Source organism: Scaptodrosophila lebanonensis, unplaced genomic scaffold (genome assembly GCF_003285725.1).
Source record: "Scaptodrosophila lebanonensis strain 11010-0011.00,11010-0021.00 unplaced genomic scaffold, SlebRS2 tig00000001-arrow-pilon, whole genome shotgun sequence".
Taxonomy (NCBI): Eukaryota; Metazoa; Arthropoda; class Insecta; order Diptera; family Drosophilidae; genus Scaptodrosophila; species Scaptodrosophila lebanonensis.
In genome coordinates, this window is record NW_022060529.1 from 20,351,945 (window position 1) to 20,378,587 (window position 26,643).

A 26,643-nucleotide genomic window follows, 5' to 3' on the forward strand; every position below is an offset into this window, starting at 1 on the left:
TACCCAAGCCGCTGGTAAACTAGATCCACTTCTGTGTTTTCTACTCGTTCGTCTATTTTGCTTGACAATTTGTTGAAGAACATGTTCGAAAACAACATGCGGGTCGATGAGTCGGACGTGGCTGTAGTTAGTAATACTATATCTAAGTGCATTGCCATCACTTTTAACATGTATATATGTAGAGCTAGTTTCCTGCTGTTCGCATCCCTCTTCCTATAAAATTGTCTTTAATTGTTGTGTGTCCTGATTGCATCTTATATTACATGGTCCCATCTCCTTGCGGGTTGTGCGTATCTCACTTTATCATCTTTAAACATTAGTGAGTAGAGCAGCTAACAAAGATTGATGGTTAATATATACTTGTACTACAGAACTTGATTTTTTAAATGCTTAGACAAAACGCTCTATCCTAATTCTTTGTCCAAGTCAAGAGCGACTCAAAATAAATCGAAATTTATTATGTAATGCAAATAATAATTTAGTTAATTTTTAAGCAGACATATACATTTGTTTAGCTTCAATGCATAAAAGATTCATATTCGGAGAGTAGGACTTGTGTGAAACATGCATGCTTTGAATATGTTAATTAATTCATTATTTAAAAATAAACGTGTTTTGACATCGAAACTACTAATTCACAAATTGATTATTTATACGCCTATTATTCATAAATATCAAGCCGTTGGTGTCACCCATACGCTTTGAAGAATTGTGATATATCCTTCGATTTCGTATAGGATAGTTTTGAGAGCTGGGGGAGGAATTTGGCTCCCAGATACCGGTTTCGATTAAGGCCAGGCAGTCGCAGAAGAGGTGGGTCGTCCTAGGGAAGCCGTAGTCTGGCGGCATGGGTGCCAACCAGCCAGTGTCCTGTCATAGTTCTTATTACAGCCGAGCAACTCACAGAGCTCCGTTGAGCGTTTGCCACTACGGATAAGTCACTTTATGAATCTGTAGCTGAAAATCTGTTGCTGGCCATCGGTATACCGATGCGTTCTATATCCAAAAGGAGAGGGCTATACGCAATTACCTACAAAAGTTATAGCTTAGCAATAATATTTTTGCTTTTATTACATTATGGATCGAAAATTAACATTTATTCATGCTGAGGCTCTTTATCATTTAATTATAAATATTGTTATACGTCGTTTATTTACTTTGAAATTGTTCAACAAATTGTAAATGAAAATAATTTTAAGTAGTATGCAATTTTTGAATTTCTAAGTTTAAGCGATGGTTTTAAAATTCGTCTTAGTTTGACTGGGAACTTGGAAAAAACTGTTCAGTTATTTAAAACTCCGAGCAGCCACCCACCCACCTGTCTACTATTTCATAACTTCTGTCTGCATTTTTGTTTAAATATTTACCAAATACGCTGCGCAAATGTTTTTGTTCATAAGTACGCTTAGTACAGATACAATTGTATACTATACATGTATGTATGTATGTAGATAGATTCGAGTACATAAACCCGCACACTTAGTCGGTCAAAATTGCGGCAAGTGGCGTGACTAAGCCATTCGCCATGCCAAAGTGAGTTTTCAAATTTGAAACAAATTTCAGTTTTCTTTCTCAAGTGCTTGCCTTGCCTTGCCTTCCACACTTTGGGCTCTTTATGTGCTATTATGCTCATGTTTATTTGTTGTTGGTAACGAGGCAGCGATGTCTAAAAACAAAAAATTAAAACTTTGGTTTCTGCACACACATGGGCACTTTTATGGTTTCAACATTAAAATTGTGGCGCAAAATTAAAAAAACAACAAACTCTAAAAAAAATAATTGAAAAAGCATGAAAGATGTTTATAAGCGCTCAGACAAACTGAAGTGAAGCGCTGTGGTTGCAATGTTGGCATTGCTGGTGGTGGTGGTGGTGGTGGCGTTGGCGGTGCAGATTTGGAGCCACTTGAGTCAGTCGCGCACTAAATCCCAATTGTAACGCAACCATTAATCACAACAAAGAGAAACAATAAAAATGCATAAACACATACTCGTACATACATAACCAAGTCTGTATGTATTCCCATTAATATACAGGCTTGTGCATACATACGTGTAATTGCCAACTGTGGAAAGGTGGTTAATAGAGCTTCGATTCTGATTCCAGATTAAAGGTAAAACTTTGATCGATGTTATCGACCAATGCTGGAACTATTCAATAAATAACTATTTGTTGGCGCAGCAATGACGCAGACACATTTTTGAAGCTGAACGTCACGTAAACTGAGCCCTACTCGTATATATACGCCTTCATGCATCCGATATAGCAAAAATGCAGGTACTCGTACATACATACATATGTACGTACAAGCTTCTCACTATTGTTATTTGCATGATTTGGTTACATTTTGTAGATTGGTCTAAAGGTCTATATACTTGTATGTGTATTTGTTTCCAGCTATATGATATTTGTGATAAAACCCATGGACGAGTAACACAATAATTTCAAAATCAATTTCGAGTTAGGAACTTTTATAGCAGAGCAGTAAATTGTATTTAATTTCATATGCTTTTGGAATCTATGGTATTTAAGTAATAAATCCAATATAATATCAGCTTGCTGTACAATAATGACAATTTGGGACTGAGAGTGAATTTTGATTGAACACATAATGTTCCAATTTTGTAGAAAATTAAATTTTGATTAAATATTGCACGATGCATTTAAAAAATAACGTATGCAAATTGCAATTTCATTTTCTATTCGATTTGCAATATTTTTCGAATATTCAAATGTTTTCTCGCCTGTTAAACAAATATGTATTGGTATGCAGAAGAAGACAAAAAAGCTAGATCGTTAATGGGAATCTATAAATTTATTTAACGTCTCATCAATTGATGCATAATTTCTCTATATTTTTATCATAAAAGGTGTTGACGGTAGAGTTCAGTATAACAGACAAACACTTCATTTCCAATATGTAAGTTGTTATCTCTCGGTTCGCTCTTCGCCGATGAGGTCTGACACATGCACCCCACCCAGTGCATAAAATGAATGAGCCTTTCCGTATTCACACCATACAGATTTATGTACGATATATATGTATGTATATGTATGTTTTTTTCTTTGTATGTACATACTTGTGCATGTATTTAAAGGCATGCACGCGATCAAAATCAATTTTAACATTGACACACATACAATACACTTGTACTATACACATGTGTTTGAATCTACAAATTGTTAACTCTGTGTGTGCACAGACTAGGCGCAGATATGTATGTACATATGTATCTTATGGGTTTAAGTACATTTTTGAGTACTGTAGAGCGTCTTCTACGCCACACAGAACACGATGTCGAGACTGGAGAGACCTTCACGGTGGGGTTAGCAAAGCAAAGCAAAAGTAGAAGAGCCAAGACGAATGTCAGACGGTGACAATAGAGTCGTACTTATATAGTACTGCACGCGTCATTATTTCAGTGAGTTGCATAGAGAAAGGGCTGAGGGGGCCATGGGGGGAGGGGGAACAGCGAGGTAATACACGTGTTTAGCAAGCTGAGTAGCCAGCGAGAATGGGAACGGGGGAAAAATGTAACCAAGTTGTAATTTTATTTCAAAATGGAAGGCTGGTAGTACGTATTGGTCAGTGAATGATCGCGCTACGCATTGCATGCCAAGCAGGCAGTTGTCTCTTCTCCTCTGTCACCTCCCATCCCTCTCCACGCAAATCGATTAGAATTAGTGAGTAGTGTGGAGAAGGCAATTATGAGTTGCAACTTGCTTAGCGGCTGTTTCAGTCTTGCATCTGTTCCCACTCCCGTCTTAACGGTTTGCTGACATTTCGTGCTGCTCTGCGCTTTGTGTCTTCTGCATAATTATAAAATACAATTTGTTAATCAAATATTCAACCTTAATATCGACACAATAGTACAAACACATACACACACACACACACACATGTACGTATGTATTTTTATTTTAATGTCATTTCTTTTGTCTTCCATTCTCTGATTTCGCCATTTTCGTTTTCTTTCGTTTGTTTTGGCTGCTTCGGTTGTATTTGGGTTATTGTTTAATGCTGAAAATTGTTGTCTTCTCGCCAACCGATTACTTTTATCGGCCCAACCTTTGGCCGTTCCACTGCCCGCCTATTCGGTCGCCAATCTTCCCCATGGCGCCGCGGCTGGTCACCGTTCATCACACCACATACGAGTACATCAGTGTCCGGGTGTCCAACAGCGTCCGCCTCGGCCATTGTGCATAATTTCACTTTTTATAGTGCCCGAAAGGTTAAAACTATTAGGTTTTCTTTTGCAGCTTTGAATTGTTAAACTTTACTTTGTGTTTCTTCTTTTCATAATTTGCGCGTATTAGCGTTATTTTGTAGGTCACTGTAATTATGCGTACTTTTTGCTAGATAATGATATATGCCTGCATAATTACTTTTTTGAACGCAGCGCTGATAACTTGTTCACGTGTATGTACCGAATCTAACAAAATATAAAGCATATACAGTGAAAACTCCCTTAACGGACACCTCTTTTAACCGGACACCCTCTTAGGCGGACACTTTTTCTAGAACAATCGTTTTGGTGTACTTTTTAGATCAAGTTCGCCTCTCTTGTGCGGACACTCTCTTGACCGTATTTTTTTTTATATACAAGTACAAGTATAAATGTAAAACTTTAATTATACTGTTATTATTTACAAGAATTTAAATTAAACTTATAGAAAAATACAAATACAGCTTAAACTAGGAGTTTAGTTTTATTTACTCTCTTGACCGGACGCCGACACTATTTTTCGACAAATTTGAACTAAAGAATCTCTTGGCTGGACGCGAACCTCGTATTAACGGACGCTGACATGCGTAAGCACATCAAATTTGAAAGAAAACCTCTTTTGGCCGAAAATTTCTCCGAATAGAATATTTTATTTTTTGTTTAAGACGATCTATTATATATTAGCGATCTCTTTTGGATAAATATTTTTTGAGTTTGGATTGGTTGCATTATTTTTGTCTCTTAAAATATTATTGTACAATTATTCCAATAGGTTTGACAGTGAGTTTTCCAGTAGTGTTAATAGATGTTAATAGATAGATGCGAGGTATGTTCAATTATGCTATACTTACAACAAATAAAATCTAAATAATATGCGTTAATTATGAAAATTCAAATCAAACATGTGTGTCAATTTATTTCAATATTGGAATAGATTTTCAGCTGATTCCTATTCTGTAATTATTCAATCAGCAAAACAATATGTTTGAGAAATGTCTATAATATGAAGAGAGAGAGTCATGCTAAAGTCATTAAATTATGTACTATACGTATAGAATTCTTATTGCTTAGACTAAAATGACATTAGCTTTAAAACAAACTTTTCAATTTCAAAAAAAAAAAAAAAAAAAAAAAACAAATGCGATGAACTATTTAATTATGAAATGAAATTCTTTCAGTTGACACAGAAAACACATTTATTGCCCTAAGGTTGGGAAAGTTTCAGCGTTGATTCCACAACTGAGGAAATGCGTAAACGTGAGTGCAATGACCATCTTAAGATAAAGCATAAAATAAAAATACTACTCGTAAGTGGGTTTTATAAAATATTCCATGGCATATTTGTATCGGACGCGAACATCCCGTCTGTATTATCGTGGTAGGGGGAGGCTCGCAAGCAAACAAAGCGATTGTGTCACAGAGCCACACCCACAATTCAATCCAAGTCAAACGATAACTGATCTATGTGGGCTTATTTGTAGCTGCAATACTTTTCACATCAAATATCAGAAACAATTTGGATTTCACGCTTCTCTGGTTCCCTAGAAACTTTATCGCTGATTAAGCCCACAATTAATAGCTTTCGATGAATGTATATCTGCGACAAGGCTACGAATCGGTTTTGGCTGAAATAAACCTTTTATGTGCGCTCGGACCATATAACTACAATTACGCTAAATTCAGTGAGTTAAAAAATTTGCAAATAAATTTTATTTTCGACGTTTTGTTTCGATATCGCCAAACAAATGGGAGGCTTGTGAAAAATCACTCGACCGTTTATTTACCTACCAAGTACAAGTGTTTGTGCAATGATTGGCGATTCTGATTCAATATTCGTTATAGCGCATGATTTTAAATACGAGTATATATTCGTTGTTGTTTCTGCAAAGGGCAATGGATATTTTATTGTTAGGTTACTTTGCTTTTTATTGCACATGCAGTCATAGTTTGTTTTTTATGTATGTACTGATAAATCGCATCCTTTTGCCAATAAAAAAGACAAAACTAACGGTAAATTAAATTTCCATTCCATTTGCAATGTTTTTGGAAGATTTAAATGTTTTCTCGCCTATTAAATAATTAAGTATTGGTTTGCAGAAGAGGGCAAAAGCTTATAAGTTAGTGTCGATAAACGGAGGAATTTAAAGCCCCCCTCATACTGAAACATTTTTCGTAACTTCTAGTAAAATAATATATTAATATTTATTTGCATTTATTTATTTTTGCTATTTGGTGATTGTATGCATCGTATTGATATTAATGTATTACCTGCAGGTTTTTTATTTTCCAGTGAAGGTCTAGGTCAAGATTTGAATTTCACATCTATTTTCAGTTAATCATTTAATGGGCATATTGATTAACACCTTAAAAAGCCTAATAAATATATACGTTAAATGAGAAATGTAAACAAATCAGTTGGAGCGATGCGCTGAAACAATAACAAATGATGACGAATCCCATTTGTATTAGTCACCAAGAAGACGCCCTCGAACTGCTTGATTTTTTAATACATATTGTGACATTTATTTTATTCATATTGTTCATTTTTGCATTCTGATCTTAACCACATCTTCATGCCAATTAAAAGGCAACGTTAATACAGTGGTGCGGACTCTTAATACATACTTATAAATATTTTCATTTTAGTGAATTGCACGAAATATAATTACGGCTGAGAGTAGTTCATTTTATAACGGTTCTGCTTATTAAAAATTTAGAATATTATTTGAGTTCTTTGGAGTTTTCGATATTTTATTTGTCAGCGATATTTGGGAGAGGAGCGGTTTCAGCCAATGACTATTTAATTTTCAGTAATTTAGCCCACATCTAATTACTACTTGTATATTAACTACAATTATTAAGAATTGTTATTTTCGCGAAAAAAAAATGGCATTCGTGTATGTCCATTATTGTTATTTTATTCACTGCATTAATTAATTTAATTTTCCCAATATTTTAACTGTTCATTAAAATTTGAAAACACGACATGGCTTTTTTTTCAAATCAGGCGAATTCGGTGGTTGTGGAACAATATGGCCATTGTTTTTGTCGAAATGGGCACGAAGAACGAGTGCTTAAGCAAACGATATTTGACTCTTACGGGCCACGAAACTTATTTTAAAATGGTGTTGACTTATACATTAGAAATGCCAACAGCAACAGCAATGTTTCTAGTTTTCAACCAATGATATGGGAGCAGAAATTTTACAATTTAAATCTCGATTTGCCATCACTCAATTACTTGGAATGAGAATCGCAGAGGAGGGTGGTCACAATATTTTTATTTTTATTTAATTTAATTTAACTTATCAGAAACATCTTACTTTAATTCTCGATTTGTCATCACTTAAGTACTTGGAATGAGAATCGCAGAGGAGGGCGGTCACAATATTTTTATTTTATTTAATTTTTCAGAAAATTCACTATTTTTTCTTTTTATTTAATTTATAAGAAATTTCGCAACTTAAATCTCTATTTGCCATCCCTTGGTTGGTATGAGAATCGCAGAGGAGGGCGGGCACAATATTATTTTATTTAATTTCATTTAACAGAAATTTTATAATTTATTTTTATTTAATTTCATTTATCAGACATTTCCAGTCGATTTGCCAACACTTAAGCACTTGGTGTGAGAATCGCAGAGGAGGGCAATATTTTTATTTAATTTAATTTAATTGATCAGAAAAATCATAATTTTATTCTCGATTTCTCATCACTTGAGTGCTTGGAATGAGAATCGCAGAGGATGGCAGCCATAATAATTTTTTATTTAATTTAATTTATCCGACATTTTACATTTTATATCCACAATATTTTATTTAATTTGTCAGAAAAATCACAATTTAATTCTCGATTTGCCATCATTTAGGTACTTGGTATGAGAATCGCAGAGGAGGGCGATCACAATATTTTTTTATTTAATTTAATTTATCAGAATTTTCACAATATATTTATTAAATTTGGCAGAAAAATCTCAATCGTAGAGGAGGGCGGCCACAATATTTATATTTAAAATTTTATTTGATAATGACCGCGGAAGTAGCGATTTGTTTTGTCGACTTTGATTAGCAACGAAGACCACTGTGCTATGAAGCTGCAATTTAACGCTGCGAGCAATCCGGCCATGTTCTGTCTGTCTTTGCTTCGAGCCCGTTTCAGTGACTAACCGACTGACCGGCAGGCTGGTTGGCTGCTTGGCTGGTTGGCTGGCCGACCGATTCATATACAAGTATGAGTACATAGCCGTAGCTATGTTAAAATTTGGTTTCCGCTACTTTTTATGTGCACTTTGTTCACGTCTCATTGACTTTGGCCGAGTGTAGTACAGTATGTACATATGTACGAGTATGTGCGGCGAGTGGTAAAAAGCACAAGAACCGAAAGCTAGCCAGTTAGCCATCTAGCCAGGCACGACTTGAGCGACTTGAGTGCACTTTTTCTTTATGCATCCCCATGCATATTGTACATACATACATATACATACATATGTACAAGTATATGTGCATCTTGTCCGATTCGTTTCATTGCTCACTGATGTGTGGCTCCATTATAATGTGATTTGCATTTGCTGCCTCATCGATGTGGGGCTGCCCAACTGTCTGGCTTCCCATTTCACGCCTCAGGCTACCATAATTCCATGTTTCACACTCGCCGATCACTGCACTGCACTCCAATCCAATCCTGTTCATCAGCGACAGATAACTAAAAGTATTCCATTTAACAATAAGCAGATGCTTTATTTTATAAATAAATTATTGCATTCAATCATAGGCACACACAACAATAAATAAATCAACAATTAAACGCAACAAGTTACCAATAAGAGAACACTTGAACAAATTAAGTGGAAATTCAAAATCTCATATTGTTATTATAGTACATGAGCATACACATATATACAAATCTGTATATATTTTGCGTTTATGTATATCAGCGGGTGTCGATGCGACGACGTCGTTTAATCTATTCCCGCTGGACCCCCGCTGAAGAAACCGACTCTACACTGTATTGACGTACTTCGTTCAGTGCCTTGAATGGGACAGGGGGGGGCAGGGCAGTAGAAGAGAAACCAACCTCGAGCAACCTCAAGCGGTCGCGGTCGCGGTCTCAGTCCGCAACTCATTGAAGTGAGGCGATCGCATTCGAGTGTTATTCTTATGAATACATGCGGCATAGGAAAGAAGAAAGACAGGCAAGCAGAGAAGGCAGGGAGAAGAGGAAAAAGAGAAAAAGAAAATGACACAGAGACAATCAAATGTAAATTTCGAACCACAGCCACAACACAGCAAAAGGCCCTCGGCACCGACTCGAACAACAAAAACAACAACTGAAACAACAACAATAACAACAGCAATATCATCGAACTCATCTGCTTGTGGAGCAAAGCAAAAGTTTGTGGCTGCTTGAAGGGAGGGGTTGGGAAGGGGGGTGGGGGCGTGTCCGAGCTTCGTATGCGTCAAAGTTCAGCCCAGAGGTTAGTGCGTTGCCTTGAAAGCGACATTTTACCGTTAACTGACTTATTACAGAATTCGTAAAGTCGTCTCAACAAAATAAATTTGTACTTGTAACTAATATTTGCTGCTAAACTACTTACAACAAATATTTCAGTTTGTCTCTTGGAATTGGAATTGCAGACTAAACAAACCTTTAGTTGCTCGAAGCATAAAGTTTAAGTACAAAAAAGTTGTTAATGTTTTTAGTTTTAGCTTCTTGGTGACTCGGTTTGCTTCGTGGCATGTTTGTTGCGCCTCTTGTCGTTTCTGTGGCTGTTGCTGTTGCTGTTTCTGTTGCTCGTTGTGGTCTTGTGGTTTTCTGTTTGCTCTTTCAGTCCACTTGCAGGCCGTCTGTTTAATGTGGCATTGAGGTCTCACATTACCAGCTTTTAAGTGTTACTACTATTTTGGTTTTAACAAATTCGTAGCGTGAAGTTGTGGATAAATAATGTGTTGTATAGTTAGTTTGGGGACTACTATATGGTGTTGGTTTTGGCTAGGAGTTCAATGAATTTTTTGTGCCAACCTGAATAAAACAGACAAGATTCATTCAAAAATGGTAACAAGTATAGCGCTCGATCAGTAACTGTAAGTATTCTGTGAGGCATATTATCCGAGATGCCTAAACTGAAGATAGGAAAAAATCTTTGTGCTGGTCACTGGTTACTTCTGGTAAAGGATCTTTTAAAAGGTTCAGAAACAGAAAGATGCCCAATTTTTAAACTAAATAATTTAGAGTTTTGTTTAAATTATGTATATAAGTATATATATTTGATGTAAAATCTGAAAAAACTTAGGAGGGATCTTTCAAAGGTTTCAGAAAAAGAAAGGTGCCAATTTTTTTTTTACTAAATACTTGTAATTTGGAGTTTTGTTTAAAATATGTATATAAGTATGTATATATATTTCATATAAAAGCTGATAGAAAAAACTTGGTAGGGATCTTTTAAAGGTTTCACTAACAGAAATATGCCAATTTTTTTTTGTAAATAAATATTTTTGTTTTAAGTTTGTTTAAAATATGTATATATATATATATTTTATGTAAAAGTTGATAGAAATAATTGGGGAGGGATCTTTTAAAGGGTTCAGTAACAGAAAGATTCAAATTTTTTTACTAAATAATTTGGAGTTTTGTTTAAAATATGTATATAAGTATATATATTTCATGTAAAGCTGAACCGAAATAACTTGGGAGGGATCTTTTAAAGGGTTCAGTAACAGAAAATGTCTATTATTTCATGACAGAACGCATGATTGAACAAATCCTATGCTACCATATAATTTAATAATTGTCCTCCTTAGGACAGATCTTAAATAAATAAAAAAGATTAAAAAAAATAAATAAATAATTTAGAGTTTTGCTCAAAATATGTATATAAGTGCAAGTATATATACATATTTCATATAAAGCCCGATAGAAATAACTTGTACGCCCTATTTAGACACACACACACATGTTTAACTTTCAAATATGTATAACTGGAGTTCTTTTTTTTAAATTTAAATCTTCGCGCACTCATTTGCGATTTCTGGTGACCTAAAGTTCAGCGAACTTATGCCAAACATTTGGACTGACCCATATTTAACTTTTGCCAAGTCGCCAAAAAAAAAAGAAAAGAAAAACGAGAAAGTGAGCGACAGACACCAAAACTAAAACGCACAGAGCTGCTACAAATATAGCACGAAATTAATGACATACTGTATGTATCTACAAACATACAAGTATGTATGTACATACTTTTGCTCAAACACTATTATATCCGTGCTTGCCTTTCTCATTTGTCATTTGTCGAGATTCATAGCCAAATGGATTTCTAAGGCGGCTCCTCAGCCAATGGTCCCTCAGCACTTGCATTTTCATTTGGAGTCGGAAAACTTTTTAATGGCTGTGCCTAAAACGAATTCAATATTAATATAGCATCTGGGAAAATGAAATGAAATTCAATTTACAATTTCAAAGACTAATAAATAAAACCCTCAGTATCAGGTTTTGGAACAGGAGAAAAAAAAACAATAACAGATAAAACTTGTTAATAATTCTAAAGCGCTTTTTGTTGGCGATTCGTCGCACTCTTGTGTTCAAATATAAACACGTAGGTATACAATAATTTATTCATGAATTTTTATTTTATGCATTGTCTGAATGTCCGACGTCTGCCTAAAACAAACTTTTACTTTTCAATTTGGTTCGCTATTGTTGCTCTTCGACGGCGATTTATAAGTATTTTGAAGATAAATAGAAAAACATATACATACTTATATGTCTTGCAATTAATCTTCAGCTGCCTGTATCTCGACTAACCAATTAGATAACCCTACCAGGTCCAATCCAAACCGTGTGGGCAGCCAGCTCAGTGAAAGTTTACGCTTACGGTCCGTTCTAACCCAGTGGGTCACTGATATGCCGCTTACGACTTACAATTTGCATATTTTATGGCCACAACACTCAATTTTCAGTCAAGACCGACTTGTAGTGTCGAGTTTTAAAAGAGTCGGCGCTCGTCGGGCGTAGCAATGGTAATGTAGCCTCGTAATAGTACAGCCTTACACGTTACCACTAATGGTGCCGAATTACAGATGGGCCCTAATATGGGTTGGAGGTTGCCTTAATTAGCATGCAGTTGGGGAGCATGAATTAGACATGACTTTAGTAACCAGAAGTAATAATTTTCCAAATAATTAAATCGTTGGAATCGTACTCCCAGGAAATATTAAAGTGTATTTTACTTTTGGATTTTATTTCGATTTCTTTTTACTCTATTAGAAAAGGGTTATTAGATTGTAATATAGTGTATGCCGTGGTAAGTAGTTCGTATAAGATAAGACTTCTAGATCCTAGAGCTGAGCAGTGGCTTATAACTAGTTACATATTTAGGTTTTTTTTGGACTATGTGCTTTGTGGCAGCTCCTAAATCTGGCCAGGATAGTTTGCTATATATTATCAGAGGTTTTACTTGTTTTCCTTCTTTTTGTTTTCTTACCGGGCTTAAAGGATGCCGTTGGTTACCAAATGAAACATTGTCTTATTTGACATCAGGGAATGAGCTAACAGGAATCCCACAATTTGGGTTCGATCATCATCGCATAAAGCTAGATTTATAATTACTCACAGTCTTGCAATTCTGTAATCAATTCTGTCTCAATTATGTAAAAATATCAATGTGTTATGGCCGATTCGCAGCATAATACAAAATAAATAAGAGAAACGTGCAGCAATAGTCGTCATTCTACTAAAAATCTGGATTTTGGAAAAATCTAAAAAGTATTAAATACAAAACCATATATGTACATATACATATATATTTATACTAGCGTCCTGTCCCAGCTTCGCACGGGTATTTTACAAAAATTTTAAATTTTATAAATTTTATAACACACACATACACCCTCCTTTTCCTAAAATTATCAACATAGTTTGGATAGTATTATTTTTATGATTTAAATTTAAATTTTTTTATATTCTTTATTGAGTCAGAGCTTCTCTGTAAACGATATTTGATGTTTTTTTTTTTATTTTGTGGCAGCAAAATATATTGATTTACAGGAGCTTCGACCCATGGTAGGTCAACAGTTGGCCATGATTAAAACATTCCTTTCGTAGGTCGATCCCTACTAATTCGAAGGTTTGGCATTTGGACTTGTTAATACTTAATTAACGTGAAAGCTGTTTTTACCCGAAATTAAATTAAATTAAATTGATGATTTTTGCTACACTTAAATTGTCCTGCAATTCCTTAATTAGCAACCACGTCCCATTGTACATGCGCGAAGAGCTTAAATTTCTTAAAAGCATGATTGGAATTCCGATTTTTAGCTTCAATTCATGTGGCGGCTGTCCAGAAAGGTTTAAAAAATTTAAAAATTCCTGCGGGTAATGGACTGCGTCTTCTTTTTTTTTTTGGCTGGGGACCTTTGAAGATTATTCCCTTAATATTTTAAGTGACAAAATGATTCGAGTATGATTCTGAACTAACAGCATCCTATTCCGGAATTTTTTATGTAATTTTTTTTAAACCTTGGGCTACATTATTGGCCTTTTAAGTATCGCTATCTTTTTTGCAAATATAATATAACCTATGTTAATCGTGGATAGTGTAGCTTCGTAACAGTGAAAGAATCCTTTAAATCGGTCCAGTAGTTGCGGATTTTCGATTTAAATAAGCAAACAAACAATCAAACCTTTCCTCTTTATAATATTATTATAGATATTCAAGCCTAATCGGTCTATTTACAATTAACATTATTAAGTCTATCTTTCGGGCAGTATATTGATCCTCAATTGAATGCTTTACATTTTCTTAGCGTCGGCTTACATATTTCTACATAAAGGAAACACCCAGGAGTATTCATCAGCATATGTAAAAAACCTCGGAAATTTCTTCATAAGATTGAGTTCATTGTGCCATTTAAAACAAAGTCTTGAGCATTGAAATGGGTTTGCAGGAGATGGCAAGGGTTGTTCTGAAGCGAGCGTGGATATCGACATTTTTTACGACCATTGTTATGCAAATCAGTTGGCAACACGAAGGCTGCATGCTCTGTCTGTGTGTGTGTGTGTGTCTGCGACCAGTTCTATGTATGTTTTCCTCTGGCTGGTGTAGGGAATGGCTTCGTTATCGGGGTGTGGTGGGGTTGGGTGTTGCGGACTGGGGCCGAAATTATAGCGCAAACTTTCAATAGACCATACAAATATGCGATATGCAAATTCAAAGGATATTGCGCAAAAAACTGCCGGCTGTAATTACTCTGACCGCCTAACCCAAAGCAAAATTCCTTCTGCACTCACTATTTGTGCTCCTTTACCTTCCCCCTCGCCCCTTTTGTGGCGCTGGCCATGGAGACAAAAACGTGACAAACTTCAGTTTGTTTTCAGTTTTATTGAAACCCATGCTGACATGTGAATGGCCAAAGGCTTTGCATAATACACCCTGTTGTGCCATGGGGAGATAATCATGACTTACAGATGATTCTCGTCCTTGTTGTTGTGGTTTCTTGTGGTGTCGTGATGTTGCTCTCCGTTTTTTTCTTGGTTTATTACAAGCCATAGATCAATATTTAAAAATAAAGCCAAATAATACGGGTGCAGCGATAATCTTTGGCTTTTAAAAAGCAGGAGCTCTAGTCTTATTTGCAGTTAAATGGAGAATGGATAAGAAGAAATGTCTTCTTTCAGGTGTTAAATTTGTATTCGTTTTATTGTTATTATTTGAATAATTTTCATTGAAGTGTTTGCTAAGCAAAATAGGTATTATCAACTTAAAAAGTAATGATGGTGTCATAGGGATGTGTTTGTTGGAAAGATCCATAGGGTAGGATCTCTTCTCCCCTGCATCTAAAAATTCGATGAAAATTCACATTTGTTTTTTTTAGTTTGTATTTTCTATTTTTTTCATTTTAAATGTCAACCCTTTTTCAAAATGCACCAATTAAGCTCTGAATAAATAATCTTTATTAATGCAACAGCATTGTAATTGCTTACAATTAAATTTCAATTTAAATGTACTTTTCACTAATAGTTTACGCTGATGCATTGCACACTCGTTCTATATGTATAATATTGTATTTATATTGCTATCTTTCAGCCTTAAAACAAATTCGAAATATGTAAACGAACGCCCAGAAAGACCCACAGTCCAGCAATTTGAACATTAAATTAAGCAAATTGAAAACACAACATTGAGTAACAAATTGAAATCAGGTGAGTTCATGGCTTTAGCCAAAATAAACTTAAAATACACTCTTGCCTTACTTTGTGGTTTCACGAAATATTTGGCTTTGATGTGTAGCATATTTTTCGGAATTAATTTTCTTGTTTGTTTAAAAATGAATGCTAAGTGTATTCTTGTGTCGAATGCGAAGGCAACAAAGTATATGTATTGAGCATCAAAATCGTTAGTATGGAGGTGGAGCAAATTATTTTCTCAAGTAATATAGAAAGTTGAATCGGGAGAGCTAAGAGCAGTAGCAAGTATCTCGAACTACATACATTACTCCATAATCGAATTTTAAATACAAACCAGCACTTATGGGACCAGATGAGGCCACTAACCTATTCATAGACGACTTAGAAATGGAGGCAGACACTGGGGCACTGGGGTAGTATACTGTAGTATAGATGGCAGCAAAAAAAAAGCACTAAAAAAATTTTATATTGCTATAAAATCTTTGCATCATCTGCTAAAAGAATATCCTTGGCGAAAAGGAAGACCAAGAAGGACGACGAAATGGCGAAAACAGGATCTGAGCCCAAGTAACTACGAACGTCATATTAAACTTTCTCTAGATCGAATCGTCTCGTCATACTGATTAAGAATATATATACTTTATGGGGTCGGAGATGCTTCCTTCTGCGTGTTACAACTTTGCACAAACCTAATACTTGTATACCCTTTTAACCCTTAATAATCTAACCTAGCCTATGCCATACCAATATTATAAATAGGTTTGCCCATGTAGAATAAATAAATAAATATCTTGCAAATTGTCTGTAGGATAAGTCGGGTGCTCCATAATTTTGAGTTTTTATTTAATTTAAAATTATAGTGGGAAACTATTGATATTTTATAGAAGCTCTTTATATAATATTTATATTTTAATGTTGAAGTTTTATCTTGGGGGTTTATTTAACTTCATATACTACATGCATGTTTTTTGCTTCATACAACATTTTTAACCATGTAGCTTGCAATAAATAACAATATTTAATGGCATGATGGTAAACATTTTTTGTCGTTGTTATGGTAATGCGGGCTTTGGGACGTTTTTGTTCTGTCTACAATACAATTATTGTTCCCATTGTTTGTGGTGCTTCTCTTTATTTTACTTTAACGAAAGGGCTTGCCGAGTTTCGTTTATAATTGGGCGACCTTGAACATCAAAATTATAAATATTACCAAATAGTTCAGCTTAATAGTCCGAATATTAGGAGAAGGTCGCATTCACAAAAGTCGATTGTTTATTTTGAAAATAAGTGACCAAATGGAGGCGCAGAATTTTAAACAGCACTTTAATATGAATTTAATGATAAAAGGTCTAGCACAGGCCTGATTATATTAATGTTGGCTGCGGCCAATTGGGGCGCATCGCTTATGCTTAAAAGCTTCTTGGTATGGAAAAAAAAGAAAAAAAAAAAACAACTAGTCAGCAAAGAAACTTTTTGCCATTAACGAATAAAAAATGAAAATTGTCCATGCCAGCCATAAAAAGCAAAGAATTTTCTTGCTTTGCTGCCAGTCAGCAATGTTTCCAAACCCAAATAGCGTCATGGGCGATGCTCCGCGAAGGCCGTTGACGCCACATGGCGAATGGAAGGCGAAACGGGCCCGATGGAGTCGATGGCACTGAGAAGGCGTCTCGTCCATTTTCTTCACTAACTTTGCATAAATTCCGGCCGGGAATCACATGCGGCCCTCTTGCAAGGTGAAAAGGGTAGTCGCTGTCAGAATTAACTACAGTTTGGCAACAGTTAGAAGAAGCGCAAGGCACTCACATCACCCACACAAACACACACGCACACACACGCACACACAGAGCTGTACATTTGCCCTTTTATGAGTTCCTTTTGCCTTATTTGGCCATGTCGAAAATATTACTGTCGCGCCGACATCGGCTTTCATGCTCCTGCCTCGGCAGCCGTCGACAATTTGGTTGACTAGGTCAGGCTGCCGATTGTATGTATGTATGTATGTATGTACTCGTATGTATGTATGCTCCCGCTCCATTGTTGTGTGTGCGTTTTGGCAAGGATGTGAGCGAGGCGGCGAGTTGCGCAGTCGTTGCTACTCAGACCTCCGAATGCAGAGCACGAGCCTTGAAACTTCTGGCAACAAAATGTTGTCCCTCACAATTCTCCAGAATTGAATAAGCTGTGGCGGCTAATTGGCTCAACGCGGAAGTATAACTGAATAACCTTCTACTATTTGGAAATAGGCCTAAACAAAAAGCACTCACTCTTCAATATGAACTGAATAAAAAGACAGTTTGGAATTTAAAACTTGATAAGCGAAATAAACTCAATTAACTGCACATAAAATGTATATATTTACAAAAACATTGGATAGGAAATAATATGAAACTGAACACACTCTAGAAGCAAATATAGATTTAGAATGTAATTAGAGCAGAAATTACATAGGCGGACAGTAATCAATAATTAATTGCTGATTTATTGAAACGGAACACCAATAATTCCATATTATTATAACAACGCAATGATTTCAAAGTAAAAACATAATCAGATCTATTTGTGCTAACTAACTATGCAGTAATAACTCATTAAACAGAAGTCAACTTGTCTATTTTAGTAGCACATATACTTGTAAAAAAGCGTTTTAGCTTAGAAAAGTGATATGCGGAAATCGTAATAACCCTGAAATGAAATTCGTTTCGATTCGAGTGTAAACGGCATATAAAAGAGTATTAAATAGCATATTGTGAAGGGAATAACATTTTTGGACACTTAGTCAACTTAGAGTAGTTAGTTGATCGGCTCTATAACCAAGTTAAGCAGGAGATACTTGTATAATAGATTTAAAGAAATACTGCAAATTGGACGTCATTAATATTAGTTTTATAATTTAGAGTTATCATAAAACTTTAACCCTGTGTAGAGTAATAATGAGAGCATGATTCTCTCTACAGTTAGCTAAAATTTAAACACTTAAGAGCCAAACGATACTTTTAAAGGCTTAAGCAATAAAGCGATTAAACATAGTTAATACTTTTAACAACAAATACCCGTCTTTGTTGCTACCGCGCATGGCAACATGTTGCTAGCAACCTTTTTTGCGCCACCAGTTGCTGTCAAACTGGACACTAGAGCTAGAGCAGATGCTGCGACTGCTTGCTCACCAGCTCTCTCTATTTCTCTCTTGTGCTGTTCTGATGGAATCGACCCCGCAAGAGCGCAATAGGAGTCATGCTCCTTGACCTTGAGTATACACAAAAACAAACACAGCCACACACACACACACACACACACATACGCAAAAGCAATAATGTTGCTCCCACTTTTTCGTACATTTCTTGTACAAGTAGCTATCACACCAAGTTTTTCCTTGTGTCATCCTGTGGAGCGTGTGTGTGTGTGTGTGTGTGCGCATCATTCTGCCGCAACATATGCGATGTATGCTGCGAAGATGTTGCTTAGTCCGCATGCCTTTTCAGTGGCAGTCAGTCGCGCACATCGCATCACATCTGCATCATCGCGCGCTTCTCGAGCTTGTTGGTCGCAATTACGTTCAAATTCAGATAGAGATAAAAACAAAACAAAATTTGATTGAAACATGTACATATAAATACTATATACACACGAGCACTGGTTAAGAAAAATCGCGTAAAATATTTTAAATATTCATGAAAGTGCGCGCAAGTGCCGGCGATCCCCCGCAACGTTGGTTCTTCAATTGGACATCATTCGGTGCGTATGACAACATCTGGCAGGCAGAACAGAAGCAGAGTAAATGAAAGTGACGTAGTATTTCAAAAATAAAACCACAACAACAAATTTGACTGAATTCAAAGCATTTGTCGCCTCGTGTTTCCCTCGGGTGGAAATGGAGGAGAGTGTGTCACTGCGCCCTTTAGCTGAATCAGCAATCCAACCACTGCGTCATCGATGGCAGCATAACTCGCCGCTGCTATCGCCACTGCCACCGCAAGTACCGTTATCAGCCGTCTCAGCAAACAAGATGCCCCGCAATTCTGTACATTATTGCAACGTTTACATTTTTTGCACATGTTTGTTTATTGATTTTCGCCTTTGACGAGTTTGATTTATTAGATGCCTTTCGCCTGATTTGGGTTCAAGGCTCTCTGAAAGGGATTTGCTTTCAAGCCAAAAGTACTCGTGCGATTCACGTGGGTGTGGGAGTGAGCCAAGGCGTCTTATAAGAGTGTCATTGTACCTGCCAAGACTTTAATGTCCAAGTGTCAAGAAGGCATATTTGCGAGTATGTATGATTTTAAATTATGCAGTAAGCTGTTATTTTAAAGTGGAAAAATGTGGCACTCGTACGAAAAGGATGTCTCTGGATACTGACTTGTTGCATGACAAAGCCGTGCCACTAAAGCCGTTCCAGTGAATACAAATATTTAAAAATATGTTGACAGATTACATTTTTAAATCTTCATGCAAAACTAAATTTTAAACAAACAGAACAAAAGGCTGTTCTGACTATATCGCTTAATAATTTCATCTAATAATTCATCTATTTATCAAATTTGAATTGAATTTGAATTTCTTCGTTTTAAAACTAGAATGAAGAGGAATGCTTAAATATTTCTACAACAGGCGGTCATTTAATATTTATGGCACAGCTCTTAGTAAATTGAAAAATCTTAAAAATTAATCTAAGTTGAGTAAAACCTACAAAGTTCTTTAATAATAATATTTTATTCAGTTCTAGACTATCTTAGATGCTCAAAAAAGAGCTTTGCAAGCTAGCGGAGATAGAAAATGTCCATTGAAAATATAGAAATATATAGTAATAGTAATATATATATTACTCTGCATGGCAAAGGAATGCCCAAAAATAGTTAATCAAACATATTATTATCGAATTTGTTGCTCGAGTCCGTGCCGAACACTTTGTTTTCCGTACCTTTTGTAATTCATGTCCAATATCATTCCGGCAATCATCAAAATCTTAGCGAAGAGTGAAAAATAACTTTTTTACATTTTTTATTGCCATTTTTTGCCAGCCTTATTGGATTATTTTGACACAATTTTTAATATCTAATAGAAGGTTAATAACACACAGCCCTTTATACTTTCGCGTACACAAATAATGAGGCATATAAATGACTTTACACTCTTCAGGGGAGTAATGTCGCAATTTGTTGGCTTCGCTGCCCAATGGCAAGCTCCTTTTCACAGTCCCAAGGGCGAGGTGCTCGCTTAAAGTGTAAATCGCTGGTCTAAATGCCCATACAAATCGTGTCAACAAAGTGCTGTAACTTTGGCGAGTTATACCCGTAAGTGGTAACTTGCCATGTCATGAGCATGCAGTTGTAGTTTTTTTGTTGTTTGTCTTTTGGTTTTCAGTTTTTAGTTTTAGTTTTCTATGCCAGCGTGCTTACTCATCTGCTTTTCCGGTCAGGGGCACTTTCCTTTTCATATTGAGCGTTTTATGCGCATTATGCCAGCTTTTGCAAAGACTTCTGTTTCGTTTGAATTGTGCGCTGCTGCTGGTTACAGTTTGTTGTTGTTGTTGTTGTTGTTGCTTAAGGTGTTGCTGACATTGTCGCTATCTGAGGCGGTAACAAGTGTTTCTGCTCGAGCTATTCACTGCCGAGCCTGAGCAGCACAATAAAGACGAAGCCATAGCTCAAGCTCGACAGCGGGGTTGTCTGTCTGCCTTGAGAACTTTTTTCGGATATTATTTATAGAGTTGTTGTTGCTGCAGTTGTTGCAGTTGTTGCAATTTCGGTGAAGCGACAGCAACCACAACAATGACATGTAATTCGATGCCGTCGCTTCCTGGCCATTGTACGAGTACGTCAACGCAGTGTTGTTGCTGCTGCTGGCCTTCATCATAATTATGTTTGTTGGCAGATTTTCATATGAATTTCATTACAAGAAAGCAGACATAGCCGTGGCTACATACTCGTACATAGGTGTAAACAATGCGCGTACTAATAGATACAAATATATACTCGTACACTCGCATACTCGTATGCAAATGATACACATAATTAAAGTTTGTTGTTGCTCATCTGTGCTGCGTTTTATTTGGTCGTAACTTTTGCAGCATTTGCTCACTTGCAGCCACCTGAGTGTGTGAGTGTGTGTGCGAGTGTGGAAAATGCAAATGAAAGTCAAAGTTAATGTGTTAGATTTTCACGCTGCGATACAAGATGTGAGGCAGCGAGCGTTGCGGTTATCACAGTGGCTGACTGGCTGCTTGGCTGGCTGGCAAAGTGCCTGAGTCGTCTCTGGGGTGTTGGTTAACATTAAAAGCGTGTGATCTCTCAGCTCGTCTTTTTTTTTTTTAATTTAAAATTTAATGTTAATGTGTCAAAAATCGGAGCACACTTTCAGGCTGCACGAACTTTGCCATTTTTTCAATTAAAACAAATAAAGCTAAATACTAAACATTTTGTGTACATTTAAAAACATCCCAGCTAAATGAATTTCGCCTTGACATTGCAATGCCAAAGTCATGGCACAACTATGCGCCGCTCTTGTGCAAAATTTCAGTGCTGATGTGTGGCCCCCCAATGGCACATTGCGCTCGTTTAATTAATTAATCAATAGTGGGGCTCATAAAAATGTCAACAGAAATAAAATGCTTGCTGCTGCTGCTGTGCATTTCATTGCGCAGTTCATTTTTCAGTTGGCGGGTGCTACTCAGCATCTCGTCATCATATTCAGCATCATCGTCGCTATTTTTCTGTCACGCAACCCCCCTCGGATTTTATTTTAGGATTGACCAGAAATTTTGCGGCTGCATTTTCATTCGACTGCGCAAATATTTAACTGCAATTTGCGGCGATTGTGTGCTGGCTTATATGGACACGCGACTGCTGCGTTCTCATAATCTTTGACTAATTAACACATAGAATTTTGTGTAGCACTCAAGTACGAGTATACATACATACATACAAGTATATACTATACACACATGTATGTACATTTGCTGAGAGATGTTGATTCTGAAATTTGTACCCATTGACAGGCAGTGAGTGTTGTAAGTGCGTATGGTGGCTCTGGGGGAAAATGTCATGCCAACATGCCATATGCCTTTGACAGGCTCTGTAAATATGTATTTTGTCGGCTTATGTATGAGCATGTAAATGAGTTTGCTTAAAAACTTTTTGGAGCGCGCATTTTCGCTCATGCGGCGCATTTAGCAGCGCGCTTAAAAGTATGCTATAAAATTAAAAACAAACATTTAAACATTTGTGCTGGCACAATATTTAAAATAAAAACTAGTATAAGTACTCTTTTGCCCTTTGGGTACAGGATTAAATTAACACACGCCTGACTAATGGAATTTCTGTGTACAAAAGAATCCCATGCTTTCTCTAATTATCGACTCGAACAGTGGCAGAGACTACAACATAATTTTTGTTGCTCAGCGACAAAGTTTAGTCTGAACCTTATTTTTTTGAATTTTGAATAGAAGCCTCTGTAAGTTAATGAAAAGACATGAAGAGTATTATAAGCAATATGAACTGTCCTTTCAGAAGGTATGTAAAGTATCTGCCGTCATTAAAACTCTGGAACTTTTGGCTCTTCCAGCCGCTTTAAAACCTAAAAACCGTTTGGATAGTTTTTCCGCTCAGATAACCCTGCACTTTTGCGATATCCTTGTGGCAGGCATGGCTTTATCAACTCGTCGTGCAGTCAAAGTCCAAGTATTTTCCACATATTGCTATTAGTCCACTTAATTATTTGCGCCCGACTACTTGGCGTCGAAATGTGACTAAGACATCGTCATCGCAATTTTTCGCATTCTTATTTATTTCTATGCCGAACAAAGTTCAAAATAAGAGACAAATTCTCGATTAAAAATAGTTTTCCTTGAATTCAGTTTCCCCTTGAAATTCTATTAACACATTTTGCCTTAGTTTTTTTTTTTTGCATTGCACATTTGCTGAAAACATATGGCATTACTGGCTCTGTGCACAGATACGACAAAAATACGATCTTTGGGGGGAGTGTGGCGTTTTGGCAAAGCGCAATGACAAGTGCAGGATTTATATCATTAACCATTATGTGTCTTTGATTTTAAATTCGAGGAATATATATTTTTCAGCTTTGAATTTACATGCTTATTAAGGTGTTATTTAGATGACATGATTGGCTTTTCAGCTAAAGATAAATTTTGAAAACACAGCTCGTAAATACTTATAAGTCTTAAATATATTACTAGTCATTGTCTCCAGCTGCTTTGAGTAAAGAGTTCTTTCTGCGTAGCTCCTCGGTCGTTTGAGAGCTGTGGCCGTTTCGAGTAGGAAAACCTTGCACAAATCCATGAAAATAGACAATGTTCTTGTCCTGAATATAAAAGGCAAATGGACGATTCGCTACAAAAAACTTCTTACATTCAATTGCGACAGGATGCTTCGTCACGATTCCTAAAATGAAGACGCATATAGTTTGTGACTTAGAAAAGGCGATCCTTTTGGCTCACCTGTGGCTGCCGAGGCTTCAACGCCAATTTCATTGACTTTAATCACAGCCTTTTGATGGATTTGGTCTACCTTGATGGGAACCGTTGAACTCGTTAATTTAGGGTAGCGATGGCTTACGAAAATGTCCGTCAGACCCAAGGAGGCAAGGGGTGGTATGAGATTATGACTGCTGTCGATGTTAAACTTTGGTATAGTAATGCTCATGCGGGTATTAACCAAGTGCTTGGGCAAGCTCATGGCATCGAATTGTGACATCCTTTTGACCAACTTTTGCAGGTCTTCCAGCCTATCAGGCAACAATATGTACATGGACAAGCATGAATTTCTAAAGCGCAGTTGAAGGACTTCCGCCTCAATTGCAGATAGATGGCCATAGGGAACTTCGGCTTCCAGATGCATCATATTCACGTTCACGGTCTTTGTGTGGGTCATATGGAACTTTTTCTCAGAGGTGCGATTTCTATTGAAGGGCTGGTCCCATGTGGCTCTCAAATGCAATGCATTTACAAATATAAATGCTGTTTTAGGCGGCACATTTTGGATCAGGTTTAGAACTTTGTTTTTGGTTTGCAAGGCCACCCATTGATTGATATTGTCGGTAGCAGCTTCACTGTCCTTGAAGTCAATATTATCGACGTTTGCATTCAGGGTGCTAGTTAAGAGTTCCCTAAAACTTGGCAAGACGGGGTGGGCCGATGAAAGGTATATTTTGTTCGCTAAGAGTAGCTCGAATCCTCTGTTTGTGTGGTCATGTAGAATGGACTTAAAAGTGTCTCTCACATCATTCTCAGACTCGCTGAGCCACAACAGATTCCTCAGTTGCTCATTTAGCTTCCCACTGCTGCACAGATACAGCGCCACTAGAGAAAGTACTGCGGATGCAGGAGAGATAATTAGGTTTTGGCCTTCCTCCAAATGGTGGCCGCTCGAGAGTGAGTTTATTTGCGGCGGCAGGCGTAAGCCTACGCAGATCTGGACTAGAATTAGCAACACCAAAATGAATAATGGACTGGCTGTTGCTTGAATGGGGGAAACATAGTATTAGTCTATATTGGTGTTTAAAAGCTAAATACTTTTTACTCACATCTCATTGCGCTTAATGGCTATTGAAATCAAACAAAAAATATATCAGCAAGACATATACTCGCATCAGTTATGGATTTTGCGTAACGACTTCATAGAAAATTTTTACTATCTTATATACATATATACAAGTAGTATGAAGGTAAATAGGAGAAAGAGGCAGTTGACTTTTCTGAACTACTTCTTCAAATCTAAAGTTTACGGATTAATATCTTAGTATAAGTAAGCCAATTTTTCACTCTGGAATAATTGCTTAGCAGAACGAAAAATAAAGTGTTTATCGCACTTATTAAGCCCGTACTTTAAATCGATGTTCCAGACTCAGTTTCTTTCTTTCTTTAATGGTTTTAAAACGAACAATAATCGAACTCCTTGGAGTGCTTAAATATTTAAGAAATATATCTTTATATATGATGTAAGTGTTGGTTTCCTTTCAAAACAAGTTCAAAAACAAAACCCATTTTTTAATGTTTATTTTAGGCTTAGAAAATAGAGTTAAACTCGTAATTTTTTTGTTTATTTCTTTTTGTTTTACTAAGCATCCAATGTTTTATATGCGTCGTCTTCGAATTTAATATTATAAATAATCGAATCAGCATTTAGTGCAAAAAATTGTCCATTAGCTTTTTGGTATTTTAATTTGTTAAACATAGAGCAAACAAAAGTAATATTTCACATTTATTTATTCGAAAATTAAGAGCCACATACCCACATAATTTCCAAATCTATAATGTTGCTAAAACATATATTTTAATCTACAAGTATGTATATGTGTGCTGAGCATAAAGAAGTGGTCCAAGAAAAATGTACCCAAAAAGGGTATATAATGTTGAGGGTGATAAATATTCATTAAATTTGTTTCACGTTAAGACATTTTGTAACGCATCACGGTGCCTATTTCATAGTTATATGATATCCACGACGACGAATTGGACATATCGTGTTCTGGCTTAATTGGAGCTCCTCTTTCAGCTTGAAAGTTAACAAGTGCCCATGTGACTATCAGATCTGTAAGCCAGAGAGTTATCTGAATGAGATATTTAGAATAATCAGTATTCAAAAATTTGTGATTGGGAAGAAATGAAAAGAAACAAATCTTTAAATTAAAAACGTAGATTAATTGATTCTGGATGATGGATTGGAATGTATAATATTTTATGTAATGAAGTTAAAAAACATATATTCCCCTTTATATATGGGGGAATTCATGGTCGATTTTAGAATAAATGAATGAATGATCGTTTTGCAGAAGTATACAGGCATGACAATGGAATGGTTGTAATGCATTCTTATGTTTCCTTCTTAAATTAGTATAAAAATACTTCATAAGTTCTTCCCTATAATTATTTTAGTTTTGTATTACTTAGTCGTGTATTGGCTGGATTGGAATATTGAGTATACTATGAATGGACCATAAAAAGGCCACCTACTTAAGTTATAGACAGAATTAAAATTAGGCAATTTTGAGCTTATAATAGATATTATTTAATTTCGACATACCTTTTTAAATAATTTCATATTCCAAGCTTCCGATCAAAGTAATGATCATGACAACTATGTGTTCATTAACTTTCATTGTTATTTATTGAGGAAAGGAACTCCAGAAGCTTCAACAACTTGAAACAAAATCATCCTAATAACACTCAAGACGAAGTAATAAATCACAAGAGAGTCAACAGTTTTTAACACCATCCTTTGCAAT

General features: G+C 36.1%; 2 protein-coding genes across 3 annotated transcripts in view; one reads left to right on the plus strand and one right to left on the minus strand.

Annotated features, from left to right (window-relative positions):
- The window catches only part of LOC115629147 (putative mediator of RNA polymerase II transcription subunit 26), a 53,349-nt gene that overhangs the window by 1,930 nt on the left and 24,776 nt on the right, over window positions 1-26,643 (plus strand). Inside the window, exon 2 of one of the 2 annotated variants that reach the window (XM_030525510.1) lies at window positions 15,302-15,417. The gene's annotated coding sequence lies outside the window, so the exon portion shown is untranslated. Of the gene's footprint in view, window positions 1-15,301; window positions 15,418-19,094; window positions 19,138-26,643 lie in introns of those variants that run through there. The other variant, XM_030525519.1, reaches the window with a different exon arrangement.
- Window positions 23,445-24,949, minus strand: LOC115631482 (antichymotrypsin-2-like). The gene is made up of 3 exons (XM_030528277.1): window positions 24,943-24,949; window positions 23,858-24,877; window positions 23,445-23,801 (listed from the first exon to the last, which is right to left on the minus strand). Exons 1-3 carry the CDS (start codon window positions 24,947-24,949, stop codon window positions 23,593-23,595), a joined length of 1,236 nt encoding a protein of 411 aa, XP_030384137.1. The 3' UTR covers window positions 23,445-23,592.